This window comes from Lolium rigidum, chromosome 1 (assembly GCF_022539505.1).
Source record: "Lolium rigidum isolate FL_2022 chromosome 1, APGP_CSIRO_Lrig_0.1, whole genome shotgun sequence".
NCBI classification, from domain to species: Eukaryota; Viridiplantae; Streptophyta; class Magnoliopsida; order Poales; family Poaceae; genus Lolium; species Lolium rigidum.
The window spans coordinates 119,292,705-119,306,288 of record NC_061508.1 but is presented as its reverse complement, the minus strand read 5'-3'; the positions used below and the strand labels follow the sequence as shown (position 1 = coordinate 119,306,288).

Genomic DNA, 13,584 nt, shown 5'->3' with positions numbered 1-13,584 from the left:
GTTTTTAGAGTTCAAATAAATTTATAAAATCAACCATAATGAATTTTGAGATGATTCAAATTCTCATAATTCACATTTCAAATACTCTAATTGTTTATGTAAAAATATGATATGGTTGTTTCACATGATCATGGGCTAGAGCAAAATAATGGCTATGTGGCTATTTCTAGTCCATTTAAATTATCCAAATTTAATTATGAAAATAATATGGGAGCTACTCTCCCATTTAAACCATTGTCCTCAGTAATCCAATATGAAGTAACAACTTTAATTTATAGCACCTCATATTGAATTACTTAGTGATATTAATTTGTTCCATAGTAATATTTAAATTGCATGAGATGAAGTATCTCATTTAAATCATTTTCTCTCAAATGATAAATGTGAAGTAGTGACCTTGGTCACCATGATCTCACATTTGCGAATTGAGGAGATTAAATCTTAACAAGATTGAATGAGAGGAAATTATTTCTCCAAACTAAATAGAACCATGTGTCAATGAGAGGAAATTATTTTCTTAACACTAAGTGAGAAAACCCTAGCATAATTTTGAATAAATATTAAGTGATAATTCTAGATCATCTTGTGTGAGCCATTAAGGCTAATTAAGTCTACTTAAGTATTGTTTCGTGATTGTATCCTCGTATTCGTTTATAAACGCTAGTACCGGAGACTATCAAGAGGAGGAGGTATTCTACCAAGAAGAAGAATAAGAGAACTTTGATCACTACCCCAATCAAGGCAAGCTAATATTCTTGCAAGCTACCCTAAGGCAAAGCTCTACAAGAGCAAGGCCTCATCCCCATTTAATTTATGCTTAATGATCCTATCCCAAGTTTTTACCTTACAAGTTTTTGACTTTGGTTTATCAAAGTTTACTTTTTGATTCATGATTCACTTGGTTTAGATATAGAGTAGAACAAGAGCATCAAAGTTAGCCTAGAGCAAGACAAGCTAGTTAGCACCCCTCATGACTAGTTGCTAGTGCTAACAAATAAAATTGACTACTCTAGATGGGAACATGTGAAATGAAATGACTTTGAAAACCTTGGAATGATGATTCATTCTATTGAAAGATTTTGAAGGTGAATATGACTTGTGAATGACTTGGTGAATTTTACGAAAACTGATGGTTGGGTTCGGATGCGATACCATTCCAATTTAAAAGTACCCCCACAATACTCAATATGGGTAAGGGCTTAACTAGAAATTTATGTGCTTTAGTATGGGTTCCCTCTGAACAAGCGTCATAGGGGTTATGCCGAGGCTGCCTCCGTTGGAAGTGAAATGATGTGAAATGACGTGAAATGAGGTGAATGTCCGGCCCAAGCCCTGTGCAGTTCCCATGCTGACCGTTTGTCTTCACTGGGTGGTCAAGCTCATGGGGAGAGGTGCCTATACTAGAGTATGTAAGTGAAAGGTTATGGTGTGTAGTCCGCACACGGAGTGTGATAAATCAGGGTCAGTTAACCCTGGCGGATTATTGCAAATGTTGTGGCACAAGTGTACGACCTCTGCAGAGTGTAAAACTATTCGAATAGCCGTGTCCACGGTTATGGACGGTTGGAAAGGCCATACTGTTCCGTCATCAGACCCTTTTCAAAAATGTGACATGTGATATATGACTGGTGAATTTTGAACTTGAAAGGTGAATGGTGAATTTGATTTGAATCACAACAGAGTTGTGGGAATGACACTAATGTTCCCACTTGAGTTAGTTAGCAAATGAAGAGGCTTTTACTAAATGTTTGTGAACTAAAACTGGCTTTATGCAAATAAACTTAGAGCTTAGCACTCCCTTACTAAAATTGATAAGTACTTACCTTAGTATTAGTTTGCGAGTACTTTAAAAGTACTCATGGTTTTGTCCCTGGCTATTCAAATGGCCAGACTATGAAGGAGAACAACAGTACGAGGAAGATGGACAACAGGACGTCTACGACAACTAGGACTACTCCTGACGTCAAACGTTGGCCTGTGGATTAGATAGGCACTACTACCTCGCTTCCGCTATTTGTGATGTTCGTTGATCAATAGATCAACTACTATTGTAATATTGGATCATGTGATCTACCTTTGTAAGACGATTATGTCTTGTAATAAATGATGACTCTATGATATTCAACTATTATGTCTCGCAACAACAATATTCCTGGGATTACGATGTATGGCATAATAGGCATCTGGACTTAAAAATCCGGGTGTTGACACGCAGTACCGTGAACGGCGGAGGCGATCGAGCACCGGCGGCGGGAGTCGATGGAGCGCTCGCAGCAGCTGGCGGCGGAGGAGCGTCAGCACCGGGAGGCGGCGCTGGCGGCAACGGAGGCGGCCTGGGGGAGGCGGGCGGATGCGGTTGCGGCGAAGGCTGGCGCGTTGGCAGCGCGCCTGGAGGCGTGAATGGAGGAGGAGGAGACGGAGGCCGAGGCGGAGGAGGAGCAGACGGAGGCCGAGGCAGAGGAGGAGGAGACGGAGAAGGAGGAGGAGGACGACGACGAGTTCGAGTGGTCCGACGACTACGGGCCGCACCCGGACGAGACGGCCGATCAGCAACGCGCGCTCGTCGAGTCCTTCGAGTCGGAGAAGAAGCTCCAGGACGCCGCCCGTGCCCGCTAAGAGGCACAGATTCACCGCGCCGTCGAGCTCTCTCTCCAGGCGGCGCAACAGGGTTGGGTAGGCGACGACGCGCTGCTGGAGCAGCGGCGTCTGGCCACCGCCCTACGCATGGAGAGGTGGCGCACGCAGCAGCAGCAGCTGCGGTGGAGGGGAGGCGACGACGGGCAGGGCCGTCAAACGCACCGCCGGGCAGTTAGTAGGCTAGAGTTTAGATGAAATCTAGCCGTTTTCATTCGAACTTTGTAATATATAATCAAATTTAAATGAAAACATTTATTTTTGTACACTAATATTTATTTGGAGATTTTGTTTGAAGGACGCAAGTGGAGAGCGGCGTCGACGCGGCACGAACAAAACACGTCACTAAACGCTAAATCCGGCTAAATCCGGTGCCGTTTGGAGGCCGCAACTGGAGATGCTCTAAAACATGTGTAGTTCAAAGACAATATAGATCGGGCTCACATTCTGCCAGGTCTTAATTTGGGTAGTCAAAAGGGGAAATTTTCGCCGGGCTGCTTCCCCGGCAAGTACAACCTCCTCGCCGTCAACTTCCCTAGCACCACCACTCTATCCAAAGCCGGTCATTAAGGTATTTCACCCATCAACCATACTACAGATCTACTCATACCTAAGGGTTGGCTACATAGCGGTTAACATCTCCTAGTGTCTAGCTAGCAGGTTTTTGGCTGTAGATTTTGAGTAATGTACTACAATGAAAAGAGATGAACATACCGCATTTCAGTTTCACTAAGCATTCGATTTTAACAGAAGATTGGAGACACATAAGTGAACAACAACAGTTGGCAGCATAACTAAAACCAAGATTACACAACGACAAGAACAGCACAGCATGAAGCATCAAAATCAGAACAGAAAGGCAGTTCCATTTCTCCCATAAGTTCGAAAAGAGTACCACCAGATAAATAGTTGGTTCATATTCGCTTAAGATAAACACAAAATTGGTATCAGTGAAACAGATCTAACTTCAAGACAAGCTCGACAGTACAGCCCACTATCTTATCAACTTCACTGGAGACCACTTAGAACACCCGCTGGCGTTTCCCCATGGTGCTCTTCACGTACAGGCACCTCACCTACAGAACACAATGTCAAAGATATCAGATAATCTATGCAACGTCAGCTAGATTATGTCAATGCATTCCATAGGATCAACCAGAAAACATAAGATGTGTGGTTTAGTTGCTAATACAAGTCAAATCAGGACTTACATTCTGCCAGTTCTTCTTCAGAAGGGACACAAGGAAGTTGACACTCATTTGGAGGTTCTGCTGGATCTGCTTCTCGTCCATCGACAAGTTACCCACAGCAACACCCATGCAAAGAACCTTCTTCAGCTGGAACTTGACTGTAGCTTTTGTCTCGTTGACCTTGGCTTCAAGAGACTCAGAGTGACTAACCAGTGTGGGGAACTTGCCTGCAGTGGTATCAACATGATTCAATTAGAGCAGTGCATGAGAGAAGCCAATATAATTGCATTAACAATAATAGACAGCTCCTGTGGGCATATCAAAATAACGTAGCTTAAGGAATACACATGGAAAGAGACAAGCACTAGGATTCAAGGAAATGGAGTACTTGCCTGCCTTGTTGAGACCAGGTCCGAGGAGACGGGGGATCTGCTTGATGATGGCCTCAGATGCTAAGAAAGCGTGGTACTTCTTGGCTAGCTTCTTAACAAGCTTCTTGTTCTTGTTCATCTTTTTGAGACTTTCAACATCCATGGAGTCAAGGCCCAATTTCTCAGCCTATACACATATTAGAAGTCAGTATGAAATAATCTACATGGTCTGATTAAAATGGCAATTCAACATTGTAGTTGGCAATTTGAATTTTGTGTAAAGAAAACAGGTTATTAGGTAATAGATACATGAATGACACAATCACTGCCAATAAACTGCAATGGTATAATTAGAATATATCTAAAATGAACAAACATTGATCCATAAAATGCAAAGCCCACAAGGTGGCGACGTAGTATACCTGGTCAACATGTGAGGCATCACCAAGCATGCACACCCTCATCTTGGGGCGGGGGATATGGGGCAGCTTCACAGAGCCGCTGAAACGCTTGTCCTTTTGCGGGTCGTAGTTCTTGAGACCGATCTGAAGCTCAACAGTCTCAGTGAACTTGCGCTTCTTCTCCCTGGCCTCCCCGACAATCAGGGCGATGGCCTCCTTGACCGCCTCACTTGAAAGCTTACTGCAATTTGTGAAACAAACTCAAAATCGCAGTGCTGGCAGGATATAACATGTATACTCGGGCAACTTAAGAACTCAGTTCTAGCATGATGTATCCCCACATAGTAACTGCAATGGCTAAGATAGCACAAAAAAAACATGCAATAAATTCTAGCAAGTTGACCATGTAGACGAACTTCAATCTCTCTCAAGCACAACCTCATAACTCTAGATACAAAACGAATACAGCCGCACGCAAAAGTAGAGTATACTAACTTGAAACATTCGAATCACTAACAGTCCTACACAAGCAGGAGATCTAGAGTCTACTCATAAAACTACTGAATCTATGCTAGAACAGTCAGTACTGCAACCTCGCGCATAAGATCTTAGGCCGCCCGCTCTCTCGGGAAAATATATATCTAACTCGATCTCACGACTGATTTAACAGGCAGCAGCATAATGAAATGCAAACGAAGTATCCTAAAACACTGTCCATTGTTCGATAGCAAATCAACAGAGAGCAATAGACAGTTTTATCGCGCGGGATTCAAACGTTAATACAAACTAGAAGGGATGTTACGCGACGGAGGGAAGGTAGGAAGTACCTCATGGTTGCCGCCGATCAGTCGACGCCCTGCAAGGCAAACACAAACCAACAAAAACAGTGAGATTAACCGAGATCTACCGGGAACAGGCGCATGAGAAGTATACGAATCGAGGGAGAAAGAGGGAGAGGGGCGGCGGGTGGCGGCGGAAACCTTACGGATTCTGTCGAGGGTGCGGCGGCGGACGAAGGGAGGGAGAGGAGAAGAGAAAGGGCTCGGGCGCGGCGGCTGCGATTTTATACCGTCACCACCGCGAGGCGAGGCGAGATGACGGGTGGGGCAAGCCAAAACCCTAGCCATTCGGGTGGGCTCGTGCGGAGTGATCGGGGCCGTCCGATGTTGTTCTGGATTATATGGGCCTTATTGGGTCCAAACACTGAAGGATTGAACTAATATTTATGGGCCGTCTGGTAAGTTGAAGATTTCGGATGGGGCTGGGCCCCTTGTGTTAAGCGGTGGTGCGAATGGATTCTGCGGTCCGTGGCCCGTGGCTGTTCTCTTTCCTAAAAAATACATTTCCTCCCCAAATTGCAGAGTTGTACACTTTACCATTACCAGAGTTGAAGCACTTTGAGCCAAGTTTCGACGGCTAAAGAAAACCGGGCTTGTTCACAGCTTTTTTTGAGATTTTGTGTGTTTTCGTTTGCTCACACAACCATGACTCATTGACACACTTGGGAAGACCAAAATTCAAGTTTTTTTTCCGTCGTGATCTAGAGATGTCATTAGTTTTACCTGCTTGCCCAAGCCCGTCATAGTTTAAGAATGATAGGCGAGCAAACAACAATACGCATCTCTGAGCTCTAGACGGGGAAATGAGGAAACACGCTCTAAAAAATACCGAGGCGCTTTAACTACATCGTATTTGTTGCTTTGTTGCATAGCATTAGGGTTACAAGCGGCATCCCACATAAGCCATGAGCATTACCTATTAAACTAAACTAATTTGCTAAAAAGTTACAACTAGCCTAGCTGATTTTAACTATAAAATGGAACGAATCCGGTGCCGCTTTAATCCCTATACGTAGCATGAGGAATATGCTTGACCTAGGTTTTAAAAACTTGAGCTGCCACCCTGGATTTACCGTGCACGCATCGTTTCGTTCCATGGACAAATGCACCTTGGAAACGCAGGCAGTGAAGCATCTTACAAGTCTTCTGATCAATCCGGTCACGATAATTAACCATGTGCCCCCAACGGCCAACACTCTCGTTCCAAGCAAGCGTTTTTAGTTTCAATGTCACAAAAGGCCAAAACAAAATAATAAGCTATACTCGAGGGGATATCAACGGTGACAAGGCCGCGGCTGGACTGCACATGGAAATCATGTTCAGAAAAGAACAATCCCTACGTACCCTACTGGTTTGTTTTAGTTTGGTGGGTGACGACACAACGTGAGCTTAATGATATAATCGCTTGCGTCGGTGTGTTTTGGTCCGTGTAATTTGTTGCTCTAAGGTTATGATAATTATCGACAAATCTGATTACTAGGCAAAAATAATTTCTCATCTCGCCTTCCAGTAAATATATTTTGAAATCCAATCCGCGTCGATGATGATCACCAAGAAAAATCAACACGTAAGCATCCTAGATAGTTTGGCACCATTTCCATTGCGAGTACCTCACTTCGGCGCCATGCAGCCTAGCGGCTTGGCACCGGTCTTCTTCTGCTCCTCTTTGACGCTGACTTGCACAAATTTAGCTACATTTTCGATAGCATCGAACCAAGGGGTTAGGTTTTGAAATAGTTTTGCAAGAGGATAGACAAGGAATTAGTTTCGCCCCTGGGTTAGATTTGTCAAGGGAAATACAGGGTCATGGATGGCCGGTGAGAGGTGGGTTTGGGCAGGCGACATTCCATCGTATGTTATGCTTACCTTTTCATTTTAATGAATAAGATGCATGCGTTTTCAGAAGTTTTTTCCTTTGATTGAAAAATTGAGCTTTATATTAATTATATTGCTTTATGTTCCTTTAAAGATGTTTTAGATTTTTGAAAAATTAAATATATCTAGATACTATCTGAATTTAGACAAAGTTAAAATATCTTTTATGAAACAAAGCAATTTAATGAGACGGAAGGAGTACGCAAAATTGATATTGACTAATTCTTGGTAAAAATCAAATAATAAAGTTGTGTGTCCTAGAATCGTGAACGAGCTGGTTCAGTATCCTGTTATCCACGGATCAACTTCCGCAAAAGATGTAGGCCTCATTTGATTTAAAGAAATGTTATAGAAATATTGTACACCTTTTATTCTTAGGAATTTTTTTATATGTGGACCGTTTTGTTCATATGATTGAAATCCTTAGAAATGCATAGGAATTTTTCTTATAGGATTGTATTGTACTATATTTTAATGGAAATCTCATCCATTTAAATCTCATGTTATAATTTTTTATTTTTCATGTCAGCCAAAGCTATTTTAAAAAAATTATTCTGCTCGATATTAATTCACAGTGATTCGAATGTATTTTTACATATATTTTGTGTATAGATACATCCAAATTTGGGACAACTAATATGAAATGTAGGGAGTATTTGGTAGGGGTTCCAAATCCTCTAGGATTAAACGGGACATGACATTCTAAGGGCATCCGAATTTTGGACAACTTATATGAAATGTGTTTGTTTTTGTATGTTTGTGTCAGGCCCCGGAAACAAAATCGGCAGCGCTGCCTCCTTTGGCTGTTTGGGTCGGAGGCTGCCAGTGGATCGACGCAAAAATCCCATAAATTTCATTGATGAAATCTAGTAGGGAAAAAAGAGGGAAACATTACAAAATATATTTAAAATGGGCCTCCGAACCCTAGACTACCCTTTCTCGTCGATGGACAGGTGGGTGAGGTCGATGAAGGGCGGGATCTCCCACGGCCAGTTGGGAGCCGACACCGTCGGAGGGAATACTAGTGGTAACGGAGGGGGCAGCCACAGCAGGCGTAGGCCACTAATCCCATTTTGTCCTTGGCGGGGGGGGGGGGGGGGGGGGGGGGGGGGGTGGATGTGGCATTGCACGTGAGGCCTCCAAGGCAATCCTCACAGTCTCTTCCTCCGAAATCCCCACCAGCATGTGGGCGACAGCGTAACACGACTCTGGGTGCAGTAGCTCTAGCAGCCTAGAGATGAAGATGGCAAGCCTCATCGCCTCCTCCGGCATGGAAGGGAGATTCTCCTATGTGCCCTCCTCGTTGGCCTTTTGCGCCCGGTAGGCGAGGTAGCCTAGGTAATCGTCTGTGTTGTCCCGGGTTTCCCGGCCTGGGATGTCACCACCATTGAAGACGCCATCCTCGGGCGTTGGCGACTTGTCCGCGTCCTCCATCTTCACTTCTGACGCGGGAAGAGGACGATAGACGAGCTTATCGTCACCTAGGAACCTCAAGCGGCGCCTCGGGTCGAACTCAATGTGGTCGTAGGTGTCCCACAATGGCGAGTTCACGTCGTATGATGAAAATGAGAGGGAAAATAAAATGGGTTAAGCATGGTTATGCAAATACTCGATTCTTTCACACTAATGCCACAAAACACTGCAGACATAATTATATTTCAGTGTTGAAAAATGAAAACCGTGCTGCAATCTCTAACCATGATGGCAAAGTTGCAATTTTGTGGAATGCTATCAAAGAAAGATGGGAAAAACTGATAGCCCAACAATACACTTCAACCTTGAAGAACTTTTGGGGATCAAATGCATCATGAAATTATTATTGATTGATTCATGATTATGGCTATTGCTTGTTCTTAAATTACTTGTATCTAGCCACCCTTTGAACTTTGAAGGTGTCCTAGCATTTATGTTTTGCTACTTCATAAAGGACATGTTGAGTACCACTTTGTTATGTTTTCTCTATGCTCATAAACAAACAGTTGCTTTCAATGCACTATTATTCATGATCCTTTGTTTGAGTTACTCTTCATGTTATAATATAGTTGCTAAGTTCTATTGTTAGAATCATATCTATCATGCCTATGTTTAGACTACTTTGATCCCAGCTCACAATGCTTTACAATGCTTGATCAAGATTTTGTTGGCTTCATGTCACCTTAAAAATTATTTTGTTATCACTTACCTACTCGAGGACGAGCAGGAGTTAAGCTTGGTGATGCTTGATACGTCTCAAACGTATCTATAATTTTTGATGCTCCATGCTTGTTTTATACTAATTTATATATGTTTTGCTCATGCTTCATTGCACCTTTATACATTTTCTGGCACTAACCTATTAACAAGATGCCACAGTGCCAGTTCATGTTTTCTGCTATTTTGTATTTCAGAAAAGTTGTACAGGAAATATTCTCGGAATTGGACGAAACAAAAGCCGAAGTCAATATTTTTCCGTAACGAAGACAGAGTCCAGAGGGGAGTCGAAGGGGGGCAGCAGGGCGGCCACGCCAGCCCTAGGCGCGGCCTAGCCCTGGCCCACGTCTAGGGGTGGTGTGGGCCACCCTGGCCTCCACCGACATCTCCCTCCGCTTATTTATTCACGATCTCGGGAAAACCCTGGATACCCGAGCCTCCATCCACGAAAAGTTCCACCGTGGCCGCCATTGCAGAACCCATCTCGGGTGGGTTCTGAAGCTCTTCCCGGCACCCTGCCGGAGGGGGAAATCATCGCTTGAGGCATCTACATCGCTATGCCCGCCTTCGAAGTGATGCGTGAGTAGTTCAACCCTGAACTATGGGTCCATAGCAGTAGCTAGATGGTTATCTTCTCCAATTTGTGCCTCATGTTTAGATCTTGTGAGATGCCCTACATGATCAAAATCATCCTTATGTAATGCTACATGTTGTGTTTGCTGGGATCCGATGAATATTGTATACTATGTTGAGATTGATTATATATTCATGTCATATGTTATTTGTGATCTTGCATGCTCTGCGTTGCTAGTAGATACTCTGGCCAAGTAGATGCTTGTGACTCCAAGAGGGGGTATTTATGCTCGATAATAGGTTCATGCCTCTAGTTTTCTGGAAGAGTGACAATAATTTCTAAGATTGTAGATGTGTTGTTGCTACTAGGGAGAAACAACAATGTTTTATCCAAGGGTAATTCTATTGTTTACTTTACACATATTGCTTAGTGCGATAATCTATTGCTAGCAACTTAATACTGAAAGGGGTTCGGACGATAACCGGAAGGTGGATTATTAGTCATAGACGCAGTTGAATTACGGTCTATGATACGGGGCGACTTTCGGGTCTTCACCGCATCATGTGCTTCATCACCAACACGGCACGCCAAGATGAATCTTCTGCTTTATGCGTGCCTACAATCGCCCATTTGGAATGATATACTACTTCATACTCCGTCATATCTTGATGATAGGAACACAACGACAAGTACGGAGGGAAGGAAGGATGACACGGAGACCCGAGGACGCAAGGCCGATGTCACGGAACCATGGAATAGAAGGAGGAAGAGGAGCTGGAAGCTCTAGGGTCGGCACTGTCGCCCTCCACAGGCCGGCACTGCCGCCCATCCCCGGCACTGCCGGCATGCGCACACCGGCACTGCCGGTCAGCAAACCCCGGCACTGCCGGCCTCCCCACGCCGACACTACCGCCCCAGCCACCAGCTCGACGCCTGCGCCGGCACTGCCGGTCTCCCCACGCCGGCACTGCCGCCCCAACAAGTCAACATTGAATCTGGGCCGTTCATCTGCCCATCTGTGGCCCTGTCTATTTGTACCCAATTACCAGACTACCCCTCCTTAGTGGCTCCCTATAAATAGGCACCTACTGACGAGGGATCACCTCGGCAATGCCTACGTATTGTATACTAGGGTTTCGGGAGAGCGACGATGGAGATTCCGGGGACGAGATTAGGCACACGACGTACCCAGCTTCGGGTCCCCTCGGTGGAGGATCCCTACGTGCTGCTAGCAATCCACTATATGGTCACAATATGTTTACATGGTGCCGCTGTAGGCGGAGTTATGTTGTCTATATTCTGTCTATATGTTGTCCTCCTTATTTCGGGCGCCCTGGCTAGCTTTATATATGCAACCAGCCTAGGGTTTTACAAGAGTCCTAGTCGACTACTTCTTCGGGTTGCCTTGTTGGGCCTTCTCCATATTGGGTCTCCTCCATATTGGGCCGAGCCAGGTATATTAATAATGGTTACCCAAAGGGTATACCCATGTCAGTAGCCCCCGAGTTTATAGGGAAGTCGAAGACTTGCGTAGAAACTCCAAGCATAACCATCTCCGAAGTCGAAGAAATACAAGGCGAGGTCCATGTCGTAGATCATGTGTAGCGTAGATGATGTCGATGATTCTCGAAATTATCGGGTGCGCGGCAGCGCTCCCGATGGGAGTAGCCCCCGAGTCTATGTGCAAGTGCTTGCACTTGGGCATAGACTCAAATTGTACTACTCGATAAAGAACTTAACTATATTTCCTGGAGAACTTGATGAAATCCATGTGCTCCCGATGGGAGTAGGCTCCACTCGAGTCGTAGAATCGAGTTGAGTCTATAAACCTTGATTGTCATAGATGCTGTCGAAGTTATTTTTCTATCGGGTGCGCGACCAGCGCTCCCGATGGGAGTAGCCCCCGAGGCTACAGCCAAGTGTTTGCACTTGGGTGTAGGCTCAACTTGCTTGTAATTGACTCCACAAGTTTTCCTCTTTCTTATCGGGAGGGTGAACAATACTCTCGATAAGAGTAGCCCCCGAGCCTATGAGAAGGTGTTTGCACCTAGGCATAGGCTCAAGTTGTACTACTCGATAAACAACTTGGCGCAGCCCCTCTTTTTGTCGACTCCAGGCCGTTGCTATTTTTATTTGACATCCATATCTATATTGTACAGGGATAATGGTAGTTGGGGCTAGTTCATCTGACGGATCAGGTACTAGTTAACCGCTCTAGTGGCAATCCGCAAAAACCTACTTCAAGATCACGTCTCGGACATGATCCCGGATGTGTAAACTCCGACAGGTGCCGCTTAAGGTCTTACCATTCTGTCGAGTCCCAGTCAAATTTATCGAGTACCTAACGCATCCGTTAGGATTTTTCTTCGTATCTGTTGATACGGAAAAAAGTAGCAGAGCGCAGTCTTCGGCGATGCCACACCCAGCAGAACGGATATGGGGTCTTACCTTCGCAAATTTTTGCGGCATTCAGAGATTGATCGCAACTTTGGCGCTCTGAGAATATATTGTCGAGTGCCTTGTTCGGCTGATGCAATGACCCATTTTACGGGCTCTTCTATATTTTTCTCGGGCGTGATGAGACAGCCGAATATATTGGATTCTTCTATATTGTCGGGTTCATCACCGATGCTCTTGCTTGGAAGAATATGACGAGTCAATGGTCCCGAAGATTTGTCCATCTCTCTTTTTTTTTTCTTTTTTTAATAGACCCGAAGATTTGTCCATCTCTCTTTTTTTTTGTTCCTCCTTGATGAAAATTTCGTCGAGTTCTTTCTTGAAGAAAATTTCTTCGGGTCCTCCTTGAGGACAATTCTTCGGGTCCTTCCTGAGGACAATTCTTCGGGTCCTTCCTGAGGACAATTCTTCGGGTCCTCCTTGAGGATAATTCTTCGGGACGTTCTTGAAGATAATTTCGTTCTGGGACTCGTCCTCTCTTGAGGATAAGATTTCGTCGGTTCTCTTTGAAGACAACTTCGTTGTCCTCAAGATTTCGTCGGTTCTCTTTGATTTCGTCGGTACCTCCTCGAAGATAATTTCTTTGAAATTTGCTTTCTCCTGCACAAATAAACAAACTTTTTCTATCTTTTCCTTGACTCTCTTTTTCACATGCGGTGTCAGATGCTCAGATTCAATGATATGTAAAATGAATATATGCCGCGCAGCCCCCGAGTGTCGGGTGCAACGAAAGTAAATGATAATCAACTTTGTACAAAATAAAAGAACACTTAGCTTTTTGGTCACGACGAAGTCGATGCATGATGAAGTCTTCGAGTGTAGATAAGAAATCTAGCCAAAGTAGAAACCGCATATTTGCGAAAGTGGATGCCACAAAATTGTTGATGAAGAGATAGCCGAAACCCTGAGCACTGCTGGGGTGATGTCATGATTGTTGCTTTAGACGTCGTGTCACCGTTGTTACTCGGGGCGAAGTCGTTGTCGAGCCCCCGAGTATTATCCGTGTCGCCGAAAGAAGGCCATTAAGGATGCAATATGGAAGATGAAGTCCGA

At 44.5% G+C, this 13,584-nt stretch overlaps 1 protein-coding gene across 2 annotated transcripts; it reads right to left on the bottom strand.

The window, feature by feature from the left end:
* Positions 1–3,480: 3,480 nt before the first annotated feature.
* Positions 3,481–5,682, bottom strand: LOC124664370 (60S ribosomal protein L10a-like). 2 transcript variants are annotated; one of them, XM_047201995.1, is made up of 6 exons: positions 5,582–5,682; positions 5,424–5,452; positions 4,618–4,837; positions 4,217–4,382; positions 3,846–4,051; positions 3,481–3,710 (listed from the first exon to the last, which is right to left on the bottom strand). In XM_047201995.1, exons 2-6 carry the CDS (start codon positions 5,426–5,428, stop codon positions 3,657–3,659), a joined length of 651 nt encoding a protein of 216 aa, XP_047057951.1. In that variant the 5' UTR covers positions 5,429–5,452; positions 5,582–5,682; the 3' UTR covers positions 3,481–3,656. The 2 variants fall into 2 exon arrangements, with proteins under 2 accessions (XP_047057951.1, XP_047057893.1); XM_047201937.1 differs by having other exon boundaries at positions 5,577–5,663.
* Positions 5,683–13,584: the final 7,902 nt, after the last annotated feature.